At 32.8% G+C, this 22,006-nt stretch overlaps 1 protein-coding gene across 4 annotated transcripts in view; it reads left to right on the top strand.

Moving 5' to 3' along the window:
• Positions 1-22,006, top strand: part of Stacl (SH3 and cysteine-rich domain-containing protein) — a 69,704-nt gene that overhangs the window by 7,971 nt on the left and 39,727 nt on the right. For 2 of the 4 annotated variants that reach the window (XM_087408182.1, XM_087408183.1), the window contains exon 2: positions 16,527-18,019. In XM_087408182.1, the coding sequence (XP_087264308.1) occupies positions 17,566-18,019 (454 nt within the window). In that variant the 5' untranslated portion in view covers positions 16,527-17,565. Of the gene's footprint in view, positions 1-4,023; positions 6,302-16,526; positions 18,020-22,006 lie in introns of those variants that run through there. The other 2 variants (XM_011068665.2, XM_087408181.1) reach the window with 2 other exon arrangements.

Raw genomic sequence — 22,006 nt, 5'->3', positions numbered from 1 at the left:
AGTCGAATCTACGAATTCAATTAAATCAAATCTGAATTAATTACTACGTAAGATTGGCAGAGAATCGATTGCATTACAATGTTTCATTAAAATTTTATGTGATAAAATTAAAATAAAAAAGAGCTTTTTAATATAATTGCGCGCGGCAATACAATACAATTAAATACTCGATATCGTTCACTCTTGAAAGGACTTGAGCAATTATAATCTCTGAGTAATTTCTGTTTCAGATACATTAGATATTTGAGAATATTGGTAAACTCAATAGAATATTTACAGTTTAAACTTTATACGTTTAATATGAATATATGTCCGACGATATGATTGCGGTTACTTTTTATTCAACAGGTAATTTATATGGATTTATTTCTATATAAGCTCGAAAGAATTATGCATAAAAATTTTATTTTGATAAATATGTGATATTTTATGAGTAAGCATCACCCGTGCAAAATTCAATGTGTAGGGTCAAGAACGTGAATGTGTAAGCATGTTCTTACCATTTCGTTTCGGGTAAGCTTATAGTTGGCTCATTTCCATTTACAATGTCGTTCCCTACGTGAACGGTCTAGAGCTTCGCGACTCGAAATCTTTTGGAGGTGCAGCCCGAAAAGTACTATCGAGCACGTAATTCAGTCCAACACACTTCTGACGACAATGGTAACGACATTCCCGCTTCTTTCCAAAAGGCAAGCTTCGCTGGTCGGCTACGGGTTACGGTAATTTCATGCATATCGGGATTGAGTTCCTTCATGCTAAAGCGGTGACGAGAATAATTCTAGGAGAATATTTCGGAATCAGAGGTAAAGCGAGAGACTCGCGGAATTTCGCTACAATGTGAATGGAAACCTTTGGAAGCGATGTCTTACTACACCAAGTAGTAGGTAGCGATAAAAGAGAGCCGAACCGTTGCACAGTTTGCAATCCTCGCTAACACGTTTCTGAAGTGCACTACTTGTGGAAGAGAGCGTCTAATTGAGCATGAAGCTTTTGAGTCCTATCTGGCTTATGCGTCATGAAAATATAACACAGCGAAATACTCTTCAGTAAAATCAGAACTGAAGCAACTTAATTTGGTATTTTACGTCCGAGTAATTTATTAAGCTTTCTCGAGGAAATACAAAGCTATTTATCAACGTTTAATAAACGAGCTCGAAAATGGGCGTCATTATTGTAGGCGATATATTAAACTTACGAGTAAAACGGATTTCTAGTAGTTTTTCTACATTCAGAGAAAAATATAGTGGCAACAACTACATATAGATGAAAACCAAAATGACAAATATACAAATTTTATATGTAAAATTAATGTTGACACAGTTGAATATTTTAGAATTGCAATAACTATAAAATTGTTTATTCAATTGTACATTAATTTTACACGGAAGGAACGGCTTCGCTGAAGTATCTAAAAGTTTAGCTAAATTCAGATCTGAAAATAATTTTGTTGGACTATCAGAATAATTATGTAAAATGCTTAAGTAATGCAAAAAATTTTAGCAACTAATTTCAGCGTCTTATAATTATTTTAATAGTCTATCAAAATTATTTTTAGACTATCATGGATACCTATTTTTAGATGTTTCAGTAAAACTTCTCTTTCCATGTACACCTAAAACTTGCATAGTTGTCATTATGTCTTTTTCTTTGAGTATAACAGCGTTGACAATAAAAATAAAGTATTGCAATAAATGGATAATTATATCAATATCTGTAAAATCATATTTAAATCGTGTTTACTTGTCACAATAAATTTAACTGAAAAGCAACAAAATTTATCCCATATAAATACGCGAATGAGATGTATGTACCAAATGTCCCATAAAATGTACGACTTATCAGTCCTGTCTTATATCGCCATTCGAAGCTCAATGGCTCAACTCCAAGTCGATTATTTTTCCGCCACAACAACAATACTATCTGTTTATTTAGTGACGACGTATATCCAAGCGAGTATAAATTTTATCCTTCTGCCAGAAATTTGTACGACTGTACTTCTACGTTTTATAGCGTTTCACCACCGTTCAGTTTACTAATAGTGAATTTGCACTACACTGGATTAGCAGTACTTATTGGAGATTGCTTCATATAAAATACGTAAATTCAATATAACAGTATAATCAACTTTGACAGTGAAATAATACATATACCAATATTCTATTAAATAACATGACAATATAATTATTGGTTATTTAATCATTTATGATGAGATTATCTTAAATGATTAAATAGCCAGTAATTTTTCATTTAAATTATTTACAGTTTTTAAGACGCTTATTAGCATCAAATCATTAGCAGCTTCCTAAGATGCTTATTCGCAGCAATAATAAATTACTTGTAAATTTAATTTGTGATATCATTTCAGCTTCAATTGAAACTGTGTTTCAAGACCAACAAATAATCGGCACACAGTTAGCTTGAACTGGAAATTGTACAAATTCAAGAAATATTTGACATGAAGACCGTCTTGATCAAAAATAGCGTTTTTCACGTGTAAAATATTCATATACAATATTTTTACATTTCATTTTGCTACCTTCATGTATACCTATATCAGCTTTTAGTATGCACTAATCCAGTGTAACGCAAGAGACCGAATTCGCTGTAAGAGCAGTCTCACACACACACAAACACACACACACACACAAAAATATGGAAATATCGCGCCACCCGATATATGTCACGCACGAAGCCAGAAGCTTTTCTTAGCCGTCGGTCACTGACAAGAACGATCGCCGAGCCGACCGCAGTCCGCAAAAACTCGTGCATTTCCACATGGCGTCTGGCATCCGTTCCGACGCCCGTTGATATCATTGTTCCGCGCGATTATTCGCCTTACGCGGCATCGAATTGATATTCTTTGATATTCAATCCAATTCAACCCGCTCGAGCACTCGAGCGCGAACTACCCGCGTGTAGCGTGTATTTTCGGCGTCCTCGACGACGCCCGTTGAAGCGTGGATGTGGATATCGGCGGCGAGGGATAAGTAACGTATATATCCGCCGTATACAATGCGGTGTCCCACGTCGTTCCACAGTTATTGTCCCGACGACCCGGCGTCGCGACGTCTCGCGGTATCGAGACTTGGGGCAATAAAAAATTCGCATTTGTACGCAACGCGCGCGTTTGGAGTCACGTAATGTCTCTTTACGTTCTCTCCTTCTTGGCTTAGCTTTTCACTCACTCTCTCTCTCTCTCTCTCTCTCTCTCTTGCTGGCGCACGTTTTATTTCGGACGCTACACCGAGATATTTTTGTCGATCGCGTGCTTCCCTTTCTCTCTTTCTCTCTCTCTCTCTCTTTCTCTTTCCGTCTCTCACAAGGAGAGTTTGTCTACTTTTACACGCGAGGAACAGCCAAAATCGTGTACCTATAAATTTGATGTAAGATTATAATGACTGGTAAGAGTCGAGGGATTTCAAGCTCTCGAGAAGGATTAATTTACCGAGCGATCCGTTTTCTATTTATAAACTATATAGAAATTCTAGCGAATAGAAGATATATATTTCAAAACGAGAAAAATGATCTACGTTAAAATAATGGTTTTTTTTTTATTACCATCTTTTATAACGCGATTTGTTCGTGCGCGATTTAACGATGTTATCGATTCTTTGTGCGAACGTCATAAATGTGTCAAAAATTACAAATCTATTTTTAATCGTATCACCGAAATCAGTTTTTCCATCGATTTTTCGTTTAACTTTATTCGCATCTGTAGTACAGAAATACGACGCTGCTGTTGTATGTTAAGCTCGTAAGAAATATCAAGGGAGCCTAATCAGATTTCTTGTCAAGATATCAGAATTATTGGAAATCTCGAATAGAGTCAGAAGCGAAACGAGGTGCCAGTCGAAGATGATGTCCAATTAATTGGGTTCACGGCCGTAGTTATCGGCTACGATCTTTTTGCTTTCCGTCATGGCAAAAAAACCTCGTAAAAGAAAGAAGAGCAGAATTCTCGTCTTCTGCATTTTACCACGCGACTTTATTCAGACGCTGCGCCTCTTATTTAGAACCGAGCAGGTGCAGTAATTAAGGACGCTTGCGGCAGCATTTACTTATAATTAATGGAAAATGCAACGTCACAGGAATAACGTTTAAATATCACGATACCATTGTGAAGTACGTGGTGTAAAACGTAATTTAAAATATTAATTGTGCTGTGAGAAAATGAGCGTGTTGTATTCGAGGGAATCGTCGTGTTTCATTATTGTCACATTCTCCAATCGCCATGCTTTTGAATAATTCAGAACAATTAATTAATTAATACACGGATATGTAACGGCTGGTTGTAAAATATTTCATTAATGATTTATACAAAGGTATTAGATGTCGAGTCTTTTACCGTTTAAAATAACTAGTAGAATTATTCTATCATCCATACTTTTTCTTTAATAAAAAATTTTAATTCTTAATTCTTATTTGATTCAACATCCATTACATTGAAAAATACTAAATTTTAATAAATATTTGTTTGAATAGTTTTGAGTAAATATTTACTAAATGTATACATATATTCATTTGATACAAAAATCATTAATTTGATTTGACTACCATTTTTTTATTAAATAAATATTTATTTACTGTATACTGTTAAATCACGCCATGCTTAGCTCCGAGACACTCTAGATAGAAGAGTGTCAAATTTAATCCAATTTAAACTCTGTTTAACTCTTACTTAGTACTACATATTTAAAGAAATATATGTATTAAAAATTAGTAAATTTTTTTCATGCAGGATATATTTTTAATTTCACAATTAAGCCCCTTACAGCAAAATTACATAATTATAATATAATTAAGAGACAAACTATTTTTTTAAAGTTAAATATTGTAAGAATAGATGTGAGCTTCCGCACATTTTCGCACAGCTTTACATTTTCATTAAATTCTCAAAATTTCTCCAACCAATGTATATATTGCGGCCTCCCTTAATATCTCCGCTATTATAAAGCAAATCCTAATGATTACTTATGGAATTATTTGTTCAGTAGCTCGCTGTTACACCATAAAGCTAATATCAATATTCAATAGTCAGTACTTATTATAACGCATATTTACTTTCAAGTATTTCGAAACGTTTCTGAGGTATATTTTAACATTTAATTATACCTACTTCCTCATTTTTCTTAAATTTGAACGTATTATATAAATATATGTATTTTTGAGTGTACTATTTGCTATTTTATTTTATGTTGACTGTATATATTTTGAGTTAAGCAAATTTAAACAATAACATGGCATTTTGCTAATGTGGCTCTCTATGGGTATCAATTACTCACAATTTCTTTTTTGAGGTTTTCATATCAAAATAATTATTTGATAATCGATTGTAGTTCTATTATTAATCTATAGTTTATATTACGTGTACTATTTTTAGTACTAAGATTTTTAGTATTAAGCAGCTTACATGCAGAAGTTATGTGTATATATATATACATTCACTTACATACATTTTAAAATATTTTACTTTTTTAATTTTATAATAAAATACTATTTTCTTTAAACAAAATTAATATTTTAAGGCTATTTTTATGGAAGGCCACATTGCCACCCAATTTTTTCTTCGAATCATTATGCAATGTCGCCACATTTTTATTAATAGTATCTTAAATAATAAATATTTTATAACTTTAAGTCCAGAATCGATTGAACAACATTTTAACGCATGTAACTGTTAAATTTTAAATATTGATTATTAAATTATTGTGCAAAATGTAATTGGGGTGTCATAATACTATCTTTTCCTCTACTAATCAATCGCAGAAGAGAGAGAAAGAGGCTAAAATCTTTCCTAAGTAAAAATCGATTCAGCGAGAATCTATAGAGAAGAATTCAAAGAGAACAGTAAAACGTGTTTCTAGAACGATTTCCATGCAATGTGAATGATGTTTAATAATTAATGCTCGCGCTTGACAAGACGCATCTATTTTGAAAGATGAAGATTTGAAAGGATTTTAAGAGCCTAGAATGTGACAGCAAAAGATGGCTATTGAAACGCCGTTATTCTGGCAGTACTCCAATTCCAGAGGAAGCATCGGGACCGAAGCTTTCTGCGGATATACATCGTTTCACACTCCACTCGACCTAGTAATTACGCCAAGTTCGTGAATTCCGAACTGTGTCTCTTCTCTCCCTCTCCCACTCCATCATTTCTCTCTCTCTCTCCCCCCTCTCTTTCCTCTCCCTTCTCCCCTCTCCCTCCCCTCCCCTCTCTCCCGTCATGTAATGGAAACTCGCGAAATAGCTTGTTGCTTCGATCGTGTTTCGAGACGACATTCCGAGTCGATCGATGAGCTAGGTTTGTATTCGCTGCTTTCGCATGTAACTCTTTGTCCCCGCGAACTCACTTGAAGTTAAATTTAAGCCGTGGATAGAACAACAGTACAAGTGCTAATTCCTTCATTTTGAAAAAAAAAAAATAAAAGAGCTCACAAAAGTACTCAACGTGAGATCTAGCCACTTCAGCACTTTTTTAATTATTTTCTATTGAAACACAGAGACTCTAAAACTGCACGTCACGCCAAAACACTATTAAGACTGCAATAATTAATAGATGTATATATATATATATATATATATGTATTATCAAATATTTCAAATTTTACTTTTGCCAACTCATAATTCTATTATGCCCAACGACTCATTTATTATATTTACTTTACTATTAATATAAATGATATGATCAAAGATGATTTAAAAAAATACTTTTCACTAGCCTTTTATAAGAAGCATTAAAGTATGTGAAAATTAATGTAATTATGTTATAATGTATAAATTATATTATACAATTACGCTAAAAGTTCCATTGATATTATTTAACATAGTATCGATTTATTATAGGATAAAAACATTAGATGTCGAACAGATACTAGTTCCGGATAATTTTTTATATTTAAATAATTATAGTTTTATATTTAATAATTATAGTATTTTCCATTAAATACAAGATTTTTTAGCAGTTGTTTTTTTTTGTCTCTTTCAAGTGTCAATTGAATTTAATTTATTAAGAACAGTGCTACACATTTTATTGATGTCGTTAACTAATTAAATGTGCGAAGTTAATTAACATATGTATGTGTAAATTTATTCAAAATGTAATATCATAAGAATTGCCTTATGGCTTTCATAGTAACTAGTAAATAGCATTAGCTTTCATGAATAAAATCAACATTTATATGCTCAGTTGAGATTAAATGTGTCGGCGGGTGTTGTTATAACCACTATGTTATAATAATACTTTTATTATGCGTAAATTTATTATAAAAATGTTTAAAAACTTATTAAATCTTACAAATCCCATATCGAAAAGATTTATTTGTTTTAAGTATCAAAATAGAATATAAAATAGTATACATGTCTATATGCAAAAAGTGTTACTATTTATAATTTAACTATTTTTTATTGCTAAATGTTTAATTTTCATTAATTTTTTTAATCAGCATTGATCTTTAACTATCTAATATTAAATAAAATTAACTAATAAACTTGAATGTATTAAAATTGCATCATGACAATTAGACCTTAGAACTACCTGTAGATGTGGATCATCAATTATAATTTCATTATATATATTACGATATGCATGCGCAAATCGTTTTTATTATTCTTATGGGATGTAGTAACGTCAGGATAAAGCATTGATGAATTGATCTCCAATTATACTACATGAGATTTAATTGTGGATAATTGTCATTACTTTACTTAATTTAAATTAAAACATATAAAACGATAATGAAATAAAATTATCCATAATGTAATCTTTACGATCAATCATAACCATTAAATATTTTATTAATTGTTCAATATTGTTCTGGATAAAAATATAAATTTTTTTTTAAAGAGTGATCCACAACTGATGATTTTATCCTACTTTACGATCTTCTCTTTTAAGTCTTTTAAATTTTCGTATTAAGTTAAACGCAAGAAAATAATGCGCGTCAACAAAGTTTCACATCGCTAATGAGATAGTCTACAAACATTCAAAGAGCCCTTTCCATAAGTTTAACATCATAGTATACAACATCTAGGAAAGTATTCGAGCATAAGTAATTGGGCAAAATTTCTGTTTCTAAGAATCACAACGAGTCCCCGGGAGATATATTTACATTGCTTCTAACGAACGTCGTTTAAAGTACAACCAGTGTCCCGTCTCTCGCGTTCCATCTCTGCACCGATGCTCTCTCAATCAGCGTTTCGCGAATCAACCTCCAAAAGTGTATTTTTCAACCCTTTTTTTCGACCTTCGCGACGTGAATATATTTCAGGAAGTTTATAACACGCGCTGTCACCTATGAGGACAAAAAGGACTGAACTCCCGTGCGCGTGTGCCGCATGCGAATTTTAATATCGGTGCGGTTCGCTGTGATTCATCAGCCTGAATGCAATTTTGCGTGTATACATCCTCTCGTAAACGAGATCTGCACACATCCCGTACGCGTTTCATATGGCAAAGATCTAAGCAATCTCTTTCATCCCTTCCATATACATGGAACTTCTTATCTATTATCGTATCCTATTTTATCTTATTTTATCACATATAGAGATTGTGCATGTAAAGTTAATAAAATTTCCGTAACGAATTTTGCCTATAATATAAGTCACATCTTCTTGTTATAAAGGACAAAAGAGCTTGCGCGATGTTTCATCACGGAAGCCTAAAAGCCCTAATAGCACACTTTATTCGAGGGACATTCTGACGAACGTTAGACCTTAGGACATAGGGATAGCTTCTGAATGTTCTTCGGAGATCTGTGCTATTAGGGAGATTTTATTCTATTATAAAATATCTAAAGATCATTTCTGCTAAATTAATTGTTTCAAATGTATTACTTTTAGTATATTTTTCCTTCAAATTCTTCTTCGAAATAGAAAGTGTCATGTGACACTTGAAAATGACCAAACTACAATATATAAACCACTTTAGAGTGCTAGAATTTTATTTTTATCGATTTATATCATTATTCCGCTCAATGGCTCATTTCTTTGAGTTGAAAGGAATAATATAATCAAAGCATATGATAAAACAATCAATAATCAAATTTAATAAAGAAATTATAATTAAAGTTTTAGTACATTTATTAAAAATGGAAAAAAACAAACAATGAACGTTTCGGAACCACGGATCCTTTTTCAACAAATTTAGTAAAAAAATGAAAGTTTTTTTTTTTATTGATACATAGATTAATTCATGGAATTAACGGTAAGAAATGTAGTAGTTAAAATTGCTTAAAAGGTAGATGCAATAGGTAGATGATGTTGTACGTACTAATTGTAAGATTAATTAAAATGTTGAGATCCTGTGTTTCCAATGTGAATAATGGCGCCTCCAGACAATATGATCAACATATACTAACATAAGCAAATATACACATATATAACATACGTAATTATCCACATTGAATGTAAATCGATATTAAGCGAATGTGTATGAAGTTGGCATATACGTTAGTGATATTGTCTGCGCCTTTAGTTCATTGTTTTGACGATTAGTCATCAAATCTTTGTTGTCAAGCGAACATATATTGACAATTGGAGTTAGGATCTAAATATTGAAACAGGAACTCATTATAGAAACATCTTATTCGGTTAAACGCATATATTTAATGATATAATCTTTAAGAAAACCAAATGATGTGCTAAAAAAAAGAAGTTATATCATTTTTGAAAAATCTCGATTTAAAGAATCTGGAGAAAGCTTTAATATTTACGACGAATAGTTTCCTCTGAAACGAAATGCACTTTCAACGTTTCGGCAAATTTGAGAAGGATACGCCACAGCGGGAATGACATAATCCCATTGCATAACGGAATTTCCGCGCTTTTAACGGTCGAAAAAAGATGATTTTAGTCCGCGAGTGCTTAAACGCAGGTTGTGCATTATAACATAAAAATATGATTACCGTCACCGCGCGCGGTCTTTAAAAGAGAACGGAGATATGTATTAATTTATATCGCCTCAGAGTGATTTTAAAGTGTCATTAGCGCGACCGTCCATTATAACAAAATTGTAATTATCTATCCTATATATATTTTGTGTGTGTATATATATATATATATATAATATACTCTATTCGCTCCCCGAAAGGTACAGAAAGTTCAATCTACTGTCCTCGTCAGTATCAATATCGAGTAAAATACATACAAGCTTTGGATATTTGCTCGAAAAAAATAAGAGCATGCGTTCAGTTAAATTTTAATTTAAAATAAAAAATGTACACGATCTATCCTTTGTTTTCCTGCACGCATACCCTTTAGATTTAAAGTCAATTTTTTCTCTAATGTAAATTAGGATGCACATTTTTATCTAATAATCGTTTATTTTCAATTTTGAACATATACGTAACTAACGTTTAAATAAAAATCCTATTGCGATGAAATTAAATAACTCGAAATTGAAGAAAAAAATATCATAAATATTGTATAATTGTTGAAGCTAATTTCATAAAATTCTCTCTTTTTAAATAGCTAATTGTCTAAAAGCGTAAAGCTTAACATATTATATATATTTAATGTCTTCCATCCGCAATTTATCTTTATTCCTTCCATCTATAAAGTTGTTCTAATGTTTTAAACTTTTTAAAAATGTGGAAAAATTCAGGATTACTTTTCAATTTATTACATTAACAGACAGATATTACAAGATACACTGTTAAATTTATAATGTTAAATTATATTTTTAATCATTTTTATGGTTGCACTGTTCCTACTAACTACATTTACACCACATTTAGGCCGCGGCCTATGTCCCAAATTCGATCTAAATTATTTAGATCCCTCGCTGTAAATATTTGAGAGATTGAGAAATGACCTGTAGATTAGACCTTCGGTTTTTGATGACCTGACCTGAAATAGGCCGCTTATAACCTGATAAGTCAACCTATCAGTATTTGTTAATCTCAAATTGACACTTATGGCGTAAATAGTTGATGTCTAGACCTATTTTGGGTCGCATTATAGATCAGGCCGCACCTCTCGAATGTAAACGTAACCAATATATCGTAATTTAACTAAGAGTTAAATAATTTAACTTAAGAAAGTGTATCACATTTGACTTAAATTTAGTTTATTAAGAACATACATTAATGTGGATGTTGTTTACTTTGAAACTAACCATAAAAATAAATTGATTTATATTTTGACACACATAGAAGTTAAAAATAAAATGTTATTTAACAAGAAATTGGATTACCGTTACTCTTTTGATGTCTAACAGAGTATTTTTTTAAAAGGGGAATAGGATTCTTCCCTCCTTTATTTCAAAGAAATTTGAGAGTGAAATTTCGCTATGCTAAAAAAGATTCGAATTACAGACGAAGAGTTAAAATTAATATATATACAGGGTATCTAAAATTTAAATATCAAAACTTCGGGAGCGTTTAGAGGATCGACAAATTAAGAAAAAAAGTAGCTATATGCTCGTTTTTGCGTCGTTTTGAAAAAAATCGCAAAAAAGGCAAAATTAATTGCTTCATTCTTGCACTACTTCTAAAGTATTATCGTCACTAAAATCGTAACATGAAAACAATAATATAATTTCAATAAGAATCATATTTTAGATCGTACATGTGAGGACACAATTAATACAAACTAGAGAAATGCCTATATCGGTCAAAGATAAATATTTAATATTTAAATATAAATTATATATGTATATATACTACAGCACCGGTTAAAATTATATTATCTTTCGATTTTTTTAGCATAATTTTTGTCAAAATAAATCACCGTAATACGCTCAAATTTATATAGTAAACACTTAGTGGCAAGTGTACATTGTACATAAAGTATAATAAGATTTAACAATGTGTACCTCATGATTTTTTAATTTTTTTACTAATTTTCCTAAAATCGCATTATTGTACTTTCTTTACTTTTCATGATACAGCCATAGTTTTTACTGTCATGATCTAATTTTAGTAGTAGTTAGATTTAGTGTTTTACATTTACAAATTTTATGATAAATACTCGTGGTGCTCAAGATATAGATAAACGACAACAGGAAGTCATCGTAAAAAGCCACAAACAAGGATAGACATAAGAAGCTCACCCAGCCATTTGCTAGCAATTTGGCATCTCCAAATCAACAAACTAAGTTTCTTAGCGTTGAAAGATCTAATGAAGCTATATTAAGAAGAATGGCCGACACACGCTACATTATTTTTCTCGCAACATCCTTCGCATATCTCGCAGCAACCCACATCGTGCGGCGCCGGACATTACTGAAGAAATATCGACTTCTGAACAGTTTAAGCCATCTGTACAGATCATATGCCGTCACGTGCAGGCCGGAAGACTGTATGAACGGCGACTCATGAAGGAACCATTTATTTCCGCAAAAAATTGGAAGGCGCGAAATTGGAGTGGGCCAAAACACAACTCAACTAGACAACTCAGCAATGGTTTGATGTCTTCTAGAGTGACAAAAATAAGTTCATGTTGTTTGATGGTGTAACATTGATTTGTCGCTTCAGAAGATGTGATCTATATGGATGGATCAGATTGTTCAAAAGTCGATATTTCCTTAGCAATGTCCGGTGTCGTATGGATGTGGATTGCTGCGAGATATGCGAAGATTGCGTTCGAGATTGCGCAACGAGAAAAGTAGTGTAATGCCACTATTTTTCTTCTTAACATAGCTTCATTAGACCTTTTAACGCTTAAGAAATTTAGTCTGTTGATTTGGAGATGCCAAATTACTGGGCGAACTTCTTATGTCCATCCTTGTTTGTGACTCTTTTTTTGATAACTTTCTATTTTTATTCATCTATATCTTGAGCATCACGATATTTGTCATAATGTAAAACTAAATCTACTAAAGTTAGATCATGACGGTAAAAACTATGACTGCATCATGAAAAGTAAAGAAAGTACAATAATGCGATTTTGGGAAAATTAAAAAATCATGGGGTGCATTGTTAAATCTCATTATTATAAAATACACTTGCCACGTGTTTATTGTATAAATTTGAGCGCATTCGATTTACTTTGACACAAAAGTTATGCTTAAAAAATCGAAAGGTGATATATTATAATTTTGACCGTTACTATATGTACATGCATACTCGGTGAAAATTTTTCTCATAATTCTTATACAATTGCAATATTTTTCAGAAATACTCAGAAATATTCGGAAAGTTTACATCTTCTCTCAGAATTTTTTATACAAGTGAATTCTGAAATATTCTGAAATTTCTTATCCTATAATTTTTAAAAAGTCCTATTATTTTTAAATTTTTTAGATTTTATAATATTTCATCAAAAATAATATTGTACTTATAAAAAATCTTAAAAATCTTACGATATTTCATAATTAACATCTATGAAAAAATCTGAGGAAAGATGTAGATTTTCTGAGAAATGTTCGAATTCGTATAAAAAATGAGAAAGTTATAAAATTACAGAGAAATTCTGATGAAAATCATATAACAACTTCTAAGAAAATTTTTCCAGGGTATATACCATATTTGTAGTCGTTCGAATTGATTTTTCAGACTTATAAACGCAATTAATCTACTGTAATAATATCACGAATTAAATTAAATTGATAAGTAGTGAGACATAGTGAGATCATTTTTTTTATCCGACAGATTAAATGCAGCCATCTACAGATTTTTTGGAGACTGACTTCTTTGATTATTTAGAAGACATCCACCTGCAGCAACGGATTGAAATGTGATTTCAACTCGATGGTGTCCAGTTCATTATGAACAGAACTATTCGAGCTTGGCTAGACAGACATTTTCCACAATGATAGATTGAATGTGGAGGAGTAATACCTTGATCACCTGATCTGACATCACTGGACTTCTTTGTGTGGAGGATCCTAAAGCAGGAAGTTTATTCGTCATGAATCAACTCAAGAGAACAATTAAAAAATCGAATCGAGGCTGCTGTGCACCAAATATCGCCAGATCAGTGTTTAGCTGCAACACAAGCTGTCCGTACTAGATGCAATGCTTGCATTGTTGCAAGAAGCTAATATTTTGAATAATACCTATATTAAACAAATGAATAAATACAGTGAATAAGTAATGAGAAAGTACAAAAATGAAAACTACGTTTTCGTCTTTTCTGTAATTTCCAAAACAAAGCAAAAACGAGCATATCTCTACAGGACTTTTTTTCTTAGTTTATCGATCCCCTACACGTTCCCGAAGTTTCGATATTTAAATTCCAGACACCTTGTATACACATTCTTAAAACACTGTTAATGAATTATCAATGCGACTTTGATTTATTTAATAAAATCCCTTTATAAATTTATTTTTACTTCTTCAAAAACAATTTTTATTATATAATCACATATATGCTCACTGAAAAAAGATTGGCTGAATATGGCATAGCATTTTTATTTATTTGCAGCGTCCAATTTTTGGTTAGCTATCGAAATCCTATACTGACATTGCGGATAGGCTAACGCAATTAAAAATTGACTGCTGCAACCAAAAATTAGCTGCTACAGCCAATTAAAAATGCTGTGCCATATTTTACCATCTAATTTGCTGCAACAGTCACTTTTTTTCAGTATGTGCATATTATGAACGAGGATAGTTGGAAAAATTCTCGAGCTGACAAAAAAATAATGCCATAAATATGAAACTGTTATAATTTCAGACAAGAGAGATTTGAGCGACAGATTATTATTTCTTTCTCTATTTCAGTTGGATCATGTATAATCGAATTATATACGTGAATATATGCGTAATATATGAATGAGGGTAGTTCGAAAAGTTCTCGGCCTGACACAGAAATGACGTCACAAATATCAAACTGCCATAATTTTAGACAAGTTTGATTCTTCGCAGAACTACTGTTATAATTTCAGACAGATGAGTCCATTAATTAATTTCTTTATTTCGGTCACGTAAAGCAACCAACTTTTGGTTCCAGCATCGTAATGCATCCGCTCATATTTCTTCAGTTGTAATCGCAAAATTTCATTAATTGGTTCCGCAAGCGCTATATTTCATCAGATCACGTAAAATCTGGTGAAATACGGTGCTTGCGGGACCAATTCATGGAATTTGTCTGAAATTTTAACAGTAGTACCTGTGAAGGATCAAACTTGTTTAAAATTATGGCAGTTTGATATTTGTGGCGTCATTTCTGTGTCAGGCCGAGAACTTTTCAAACTACCCTCATTCATATATTACGCATATATTCACGTATATGTATGTATATGAATAATTTGATTAAACATGATCCAATTGAAATAGAGAAAGAAATAACCTGTCGCTCAAAAAAGTTGTTTATAAATATCGTAAGAGTTTAATCCGAATATGTATGATACACACATTTTTACGTATTTTATTGGTAACGTGCTATGTATATATATATTTCCAACCTACCGAGTTATCTTGGTACGTGACTATCGGCCGGGATAGATTTCCGAGTATTATTACGATTGATTGATATGTTTCTTTCGCGGGCCACGTGTGCCAGTTCCCACGTCGAAAAAGTGCACGTAAATTGCCGCGAGTTATGTAGCAGGCGATAATCTGTGAATCATATATACCTACAATCAATATATCGAGACGATCCGTGCGATCATCCCAGCAGAGTAAGAAAGAATTTTCATCAAAGTTTCTTTATAGCTCCTAACGGTCCTAAGATAGCTTGCATATACGAGCGCATGAAATATATTCTACAGGTGTATACGCATATATCATATACCGCATTACCTTTTAAACTTCCGTTACTGCCATTTTAGCACATTTCGAATTCTGAGATACGAGTTGCTCTGGCAAATTGTCGATTTGTATTCCTAGATATGTAAGACATGTGCATTCAAAACGGAGATATGTTTTGAAAAGGAAGGAAGAGAATAAGAAAGATAAGATAGAGAGAGAGAGAGAGAGAGAGAGAGAGAGAGAGAGAGAGAGGAAGAGAAAGAGACGAACGTTAAATATTTTTAATACTTATTTTCGCTCATCAAAACAATGAAAAAGTTTGTTTATCTTTTCCGAATTATATCGTCTGCTCTGAACTCTGAAATTTTCTAAAAAAGTTAGCAAGCTAGTCGTACTGATGATTTATTTACCGCGTCTGAAATTGTACTTCTATTTGAACAGAAAATATCTTAAAATAAGGAATAAAGAAAGGGTGTTAAATATTTCTTCAAATTTTAAATTTCCTTCAAAATGATGAACAAAGTTTATCTATTGCGAATTATATGCTTTTGCGTAACTTCGCTAAAAAACTATTCATTCTTCCTTCCTTTTCTTTTAGTAAAATTTCTGCAAACAAAATACTCCAAAAAACGTTTAGTATACTATTTTTTAACATATAAAATTAAATAAAAAAATAAGATTAGCTGTATAAAGTATAATTACTTTTTAATCCCGTTACATAAATTTAACAAAATTAATTTACGAAAGTTTTTTTTTTATTTCAAGAGCTTAAATTGTTATTCTGTTCGACAAGATAAAGAAGTGCAAATAAAATGATTAAGTCATAAACACAATCACATAAAAGTGAACGAATATCGAACTAATCTCTCATCAAAGCAAATCTTTCTGTTTCAGCCCAATAGGCCTCAAGAATTACCGACGACATAAGTCTGAGTCCTTAAAATTTTATTCACATCTCATCAAAAACAATAAGATATACTGTAAGAATGGCCAGTTCGAATAATCGATTTAGTTGAGCGTATAAAAAGAATTAAAAAATTATTATTAATAAACAATAAATTATTTCATTCATTCGTTATTATTATTCTACAACTGAATAATCGAAGCGTAAAAAATTGATCAATTTTTTTTAGAAAGAAATATTTAAATTGTACATTTTTTATGTCGAAAACAATCTAGCGGAAAAAAACTTTTATTTTATTTTTATTTAAATTAAGTCAGCAATCTAAATACTTGATTGCTGTGCACTTTTTATGTAAAAAAATCAAGAAAGAACTTTCATTTTATTTTTATTTATTTAAATCAGCAATTTATATGTACTGCTCCAGAGCAAAACAAAAAAATAATTTGAAGATAAGGAAATATGAGGGGAAAGAAAAAACTAATGGCAGTTCTTAAAATCCGTGCTTTTCATCAAGAATAAGCAATTATATTTGAACATTCGAAGAAATGCGATCGAAAATCGATTATTCCTGGCCGTTTGCAGTGCATGGCCGACGGTGCGTCGGTGTGGCGGAAAAAACAACGACAATAACGATAACGAGGACGACGTAGACGTCACGTCGCACGCGCGGCACCCGGCGATACATCGCGGGGGCGACGCTTTAATCGTTCAGAAAGAAAGAAAAATCATGCGTCTCCTGACGGCGGCAAGCGCCGATATCATTCCCGCACGCAGCATCACCGAGGATGTATCGTTGGACAGCGATGTTGGCTCGCGCGGATCCGAGAAGTGCGGCGGCAGCAGCAGCAGCAGCAGCAGCAGCAGCAACAACAGCAACAACGGGAACAACGGGAACAGCAACGGCAACAGCAACGGATGCAATAACGGAATTCGCGACGGCGTCGGCTACGCCAGCGGCCACGACCGCGGCCAACGGTACAACGGTAGCGACAGCAACGATAACGGCTACGATAGCGACGATTTCTGGGAATGTACGTCTTCTATCCAGCGGACGAGCTCCTACGTATCTATGAAAATCCAATTCGGGAGTCCGTGTCATTGACTGTCAACGACGCAGCGGTGAATGGTGATTACGAGGAGATAAATCAGCAGTATTATCAGCAGCAGCAGCAGCAATCGCAGCCGCATCAGCAACAGCGAATCATCATCACGAACGACGTCCGCAAGCGCAAGGAGAAAAAGCGAGAGACTAGTCAGACAGCGGGAAGCAGGAGGCAAATCGTGCGTAACGGCGACGGCGACGGCGACGCCGGCAAGAAAGAAGGACGACGAAACGAGGAGCAGCATACCAGGACTATGCAAAGTAATCGTGCCACCGGCTCCGAAGAAGCCGCCAACCATCCTCTTAAGGACCTCACGCAGCCGAGCCTCAATGAGCCGCTGAAGCAGCATAATGGCGTTGCGCTCAAGCTCATCCAGACGGGTAAGTGTGCTACTGCGATTCTGTACGTGGTCCAACGAAATCATTTATACGCCAATTTTATTAAATATTTGTCTAACTCGATACTATACCTATGAGTTTTTAAAAAGGAATTTAAAAACTCGTTGACTAAAATATTAATTAAAATCTTGACTGTAATTTCTCTCAATAAATTTTTATACGAATAATTTCTTCTTTTCAAATATTTGCAAACAGTTTTATTTTCTGTTTATTAAAAATATTATTCGAAATTTTCATCTTCAATGAAAAAACATATTTACATATATTGTATATGGAAAAAAATAGCCGTGTTCTCAACAGAGAAAACAGCTTTTCCAGGCAGTGTATACAGAATATTTATAATAAATATATTTATAATATTAATATTTTTATTTTAATATTTAATATTAATATTTTTATTTTTTTTAATGTTATATAGGTATTCCATATATATTTTGTATAAAGCTTTATTCGAAATATTATTAAAATTTAGATCAAATATTTTATGCAATATTTGTGATAAATATAAATAAATATTTCTAATAAGTATTTTTTACTTGGATTGTAATATTTTACTTTGGATTGTAATACCTCATTAAGTATTTTCATGCAACATTTTCATTTATTACAACATTTAGAATAAACATTTCACAATATTTATAATAAATGTTTATGATTTGTGAATCTAAGACCACAAAAATATTTACAAAATATTTAAAATAAATCTTGTAAATATTTATAAATATTTTGCAAATATTATGTGCAGTCTGGATTGTACATATAACTGTTGTAAAATTCTTTAATACGATTAGTCGCCATTAGTTAGATCTTGGCTGGATCTAAATGTCTAAATCAATCATATTAAAGAATTTTACAACAGAACAAAGTTACACACACACTCTCTCTCTCTCTCTCTCTCTCTCTCTCTCTCTCTCTCTCTCTCTCATCCAATGATTTTGCTAAAGTATCTAAAAACTTAGCTAAATACAGATCTGAAAATAATTTTATTGAACAATCTAAATTATTATGTAGGACGTTCAAGTAATTAAACTCATCAGAACAAATCTACTAAAAGTTTTGACATTCCAACAGCTTGAGCTACATAATTATTTTCGTGATCTAACAAAATTTATTTTCAGATCTGCATCTATAGATAAATTTTTAGATACTTCAGCAAAACTGTTTTTTCTGTGTAAATAATCATTCATGCATAACAGAACGAAACGTGCACGAAGTCTAGTGAAGTGAATTAAGTTAAAAAAAGTAAACTGCGTATTTTATCACGCTTCCAGTATTTCCAGCTTAGTAGGAAAGAAATATGTCTACAAACTTAATCTCTTCAGAGACCGACGCACGCACAAAGAATCTCTTCTTGAGCTTCTTTCACATTTTCCCAAGCGTATCTTTCCGAATTCTTTATTCACATCCTCCAGGAGGCTAATATTCGCATAGCTAAGTTATCGTCGCACATAATATCTACGAAATTCGTAAACTGTAAAAACAAATCGGTTGGCCGATTCGCATTACCTACGTAATGTACGAAACAGTATAATTGTATAACTTCGTGTTGGCAGCTTCAAACTTCGACGTGAGATACAATATTACGTGTCTCGACTTGGCAGAAGTTTAATAGCCATCGAGCGAAGATGGTTTAGGTTTAAATCGATAAACTATATAAGGTAGATAGCATAATGACATATCTCATTATAAAAATACAATAATATATGATTTTGAAAAAAATCAACTTGTGCTGAGAATTGTAATTGAAAGTCAATGGAACAGATATTTTTTTATGCATTATTAAGTATACGAATCGTAAAGTAATTTTTAAAGCATAAAAAGTAAGAAAAAGAAAAGTAAACTTAATTTTCTTTTCAATTTTACGGCCATTAGTGGTTTAATGTTTAATAAACTAGAAATCGATTTTCTCTTAACGATTGTTTGACAGAGAAAGAACGATACGTCATAACTTTCTAATGTTTGACATTAAATACAATAACTTCGGGAGTTAATAACCAAATTAAAAACCTATTAATTTAAAATGGAATTCACTGGAATTAAAGGAAGAATATAAAGTTTCGTTATCAATTTATGTTCTCTAGTTGACAAAAAGCAATTTACTACTCCCGATCGCTAACAATGCAAAAGCTATTAAATTCTCGACATTGTGTTATGAGAATTCTTGTCTCTAGTTTACTCAAAGAATCCATCATTAGCGGGAGAAGCGCTCTATACAAAATTAAGGGGATAAAGTTTGTGTGTGGGACTTTTACTTAATGTTATCATATCAAGATATCAGACACCTACGTAGATCTGACGCAGGATTAATTACAGTCTTTTGTTCTCATTCAACTAAATCTTTCTGCAAATGTATCGCCTAAATAATTCGTCACAGCAGACCTTTTTTATCCCTCTTGACAATCGGTGTAATCTTACAGGCGCAGATAAAGGAATCAAGATTAATTATATTAGTTAAAAATAGCGGAGGCTAACAATAAGTAGGGCTGGCAAGCCTATTACTCCGCCGAGTTGGAGACTATCAGTCTTTGTCACTTGTTCTACCTGACCTATCGACCTCGATCTTCGAACTGACACTTCATCATGGAAACTTATAAACCCTCCTTCTCATTCAGCTATAAGACCGCGATAAAATCAGATTGGGATCGAGTATCTCCGAACCAGGTGGAAATACGTTTGAATTTAGTGAATTCCTGAGCAACTTGTCAGGCTTGGGTTATTCGTTTGATTTATGTGCCCATAAATTAAAGCCGTAAATAAAACGTCAGTAAAAATACAGAATCTTATACTTTGTCGTATAGTAGAGACTGTAATATTCAAATATATACCTATGATGAAAGATTTGAGAAGTTCCGAATGCCAAGACACGGACTGAGCGAAAGTCACAGTGCCAGGGAATAAAAGTGCCAAGTAAAGCTACTTTTTCAAATTATTATGCGTTCGGAAAAAGATGAATTATCTTGTGCTCATTTCTCCAACTCGTGTTTGATATCATAAATGTTCTCGTAAGATAAATGGCAGCTTTCTGGGCTATTGGCTGCGTAAAGTATATTCTTCTGTTGACCTGCCCACATCGTCCCGTATGCACATGCACGGTAGAGTGAATCATTTGACGTTATCTCGTCACGCGCCGTTCGACTATGCGAATTCGAGTATCTTCGACGAACATTGCGCGTTCTCGAGGAAATTCCGCGAGTTCCGTTTCAGAGGAGCGCAACCCCGCACACAAGAGCTCGTTACCGCGGTATAAATAGATCTTCGCCTCATAGCGGATTTTAGAGTATGTATAGCAGCCTCTCTCTCTCTCCCTCTCTCTCTCTCTCTCTCTCTCTCTCTCTCGTTCGTTAAACGATCTCTCGAGGCTATCACATGTGCTGACCTGGATGTTTATTCGGTTCATCGATGCGGCCAAATATCGTTGCCGCCTGATCTGGCAATCCACGACGGAAATGCAACGGATTCGATGAAGCGGCATTAATCATTTCGTAAACAAAAACTGATGCCATGCTGATACAGCGACGGCTGTCGACTTCTGTTTTTAGCTGGCTGTTTAAAAGTTAAACGCTGCATTTCTGCCCGAAATAATGAAAACGGTAACCTATCTCCGTGGGCGATTGCAATTAAAATAAGATCGATAAAGATAATTGTAACATTAGTGGGACTAAATGCAGATTGCGCGATATTTTCCAATAATGGAATCAATAACTATCAGTTTTTTATTTAAAAAATGACTGTCATCTTCATATGTTGAATGAGTAACAAATTTGAATATACTTCAAGATGTCTAGAAATCACTTAAGTATCATTTTTAATGATTTTAAAATATGACGAAATAAACTTATTGATTAATTAACATTTTATCAACTGTCACATTTGTATTGAATTTATCCTTTTTGAAGAACAGTATATAATTGCCTTTTATTTCAAACGATAGCATCATTAAGAGTCTCATTAACAGCTTTATATAAGATA

Source organism: Acromyrmex echinatior, chromosome 7 (assembly GCF_024713525.1).
Source record: "Acromyrmex echinatior isolate Ae372 chromosome 7, ASM2471352v2, whole genome shotgun sequence".
NCBI classification, from domain to species: Eukaryota; Metazoa; Arthropoda; class Insecta; order Hymenoptera; family Formicidae; genus Acromyrmex; species Acromyrmex echinatior.
This window is presented reverse-complemented; position numbering and strand designations above follow the sequence as displayed.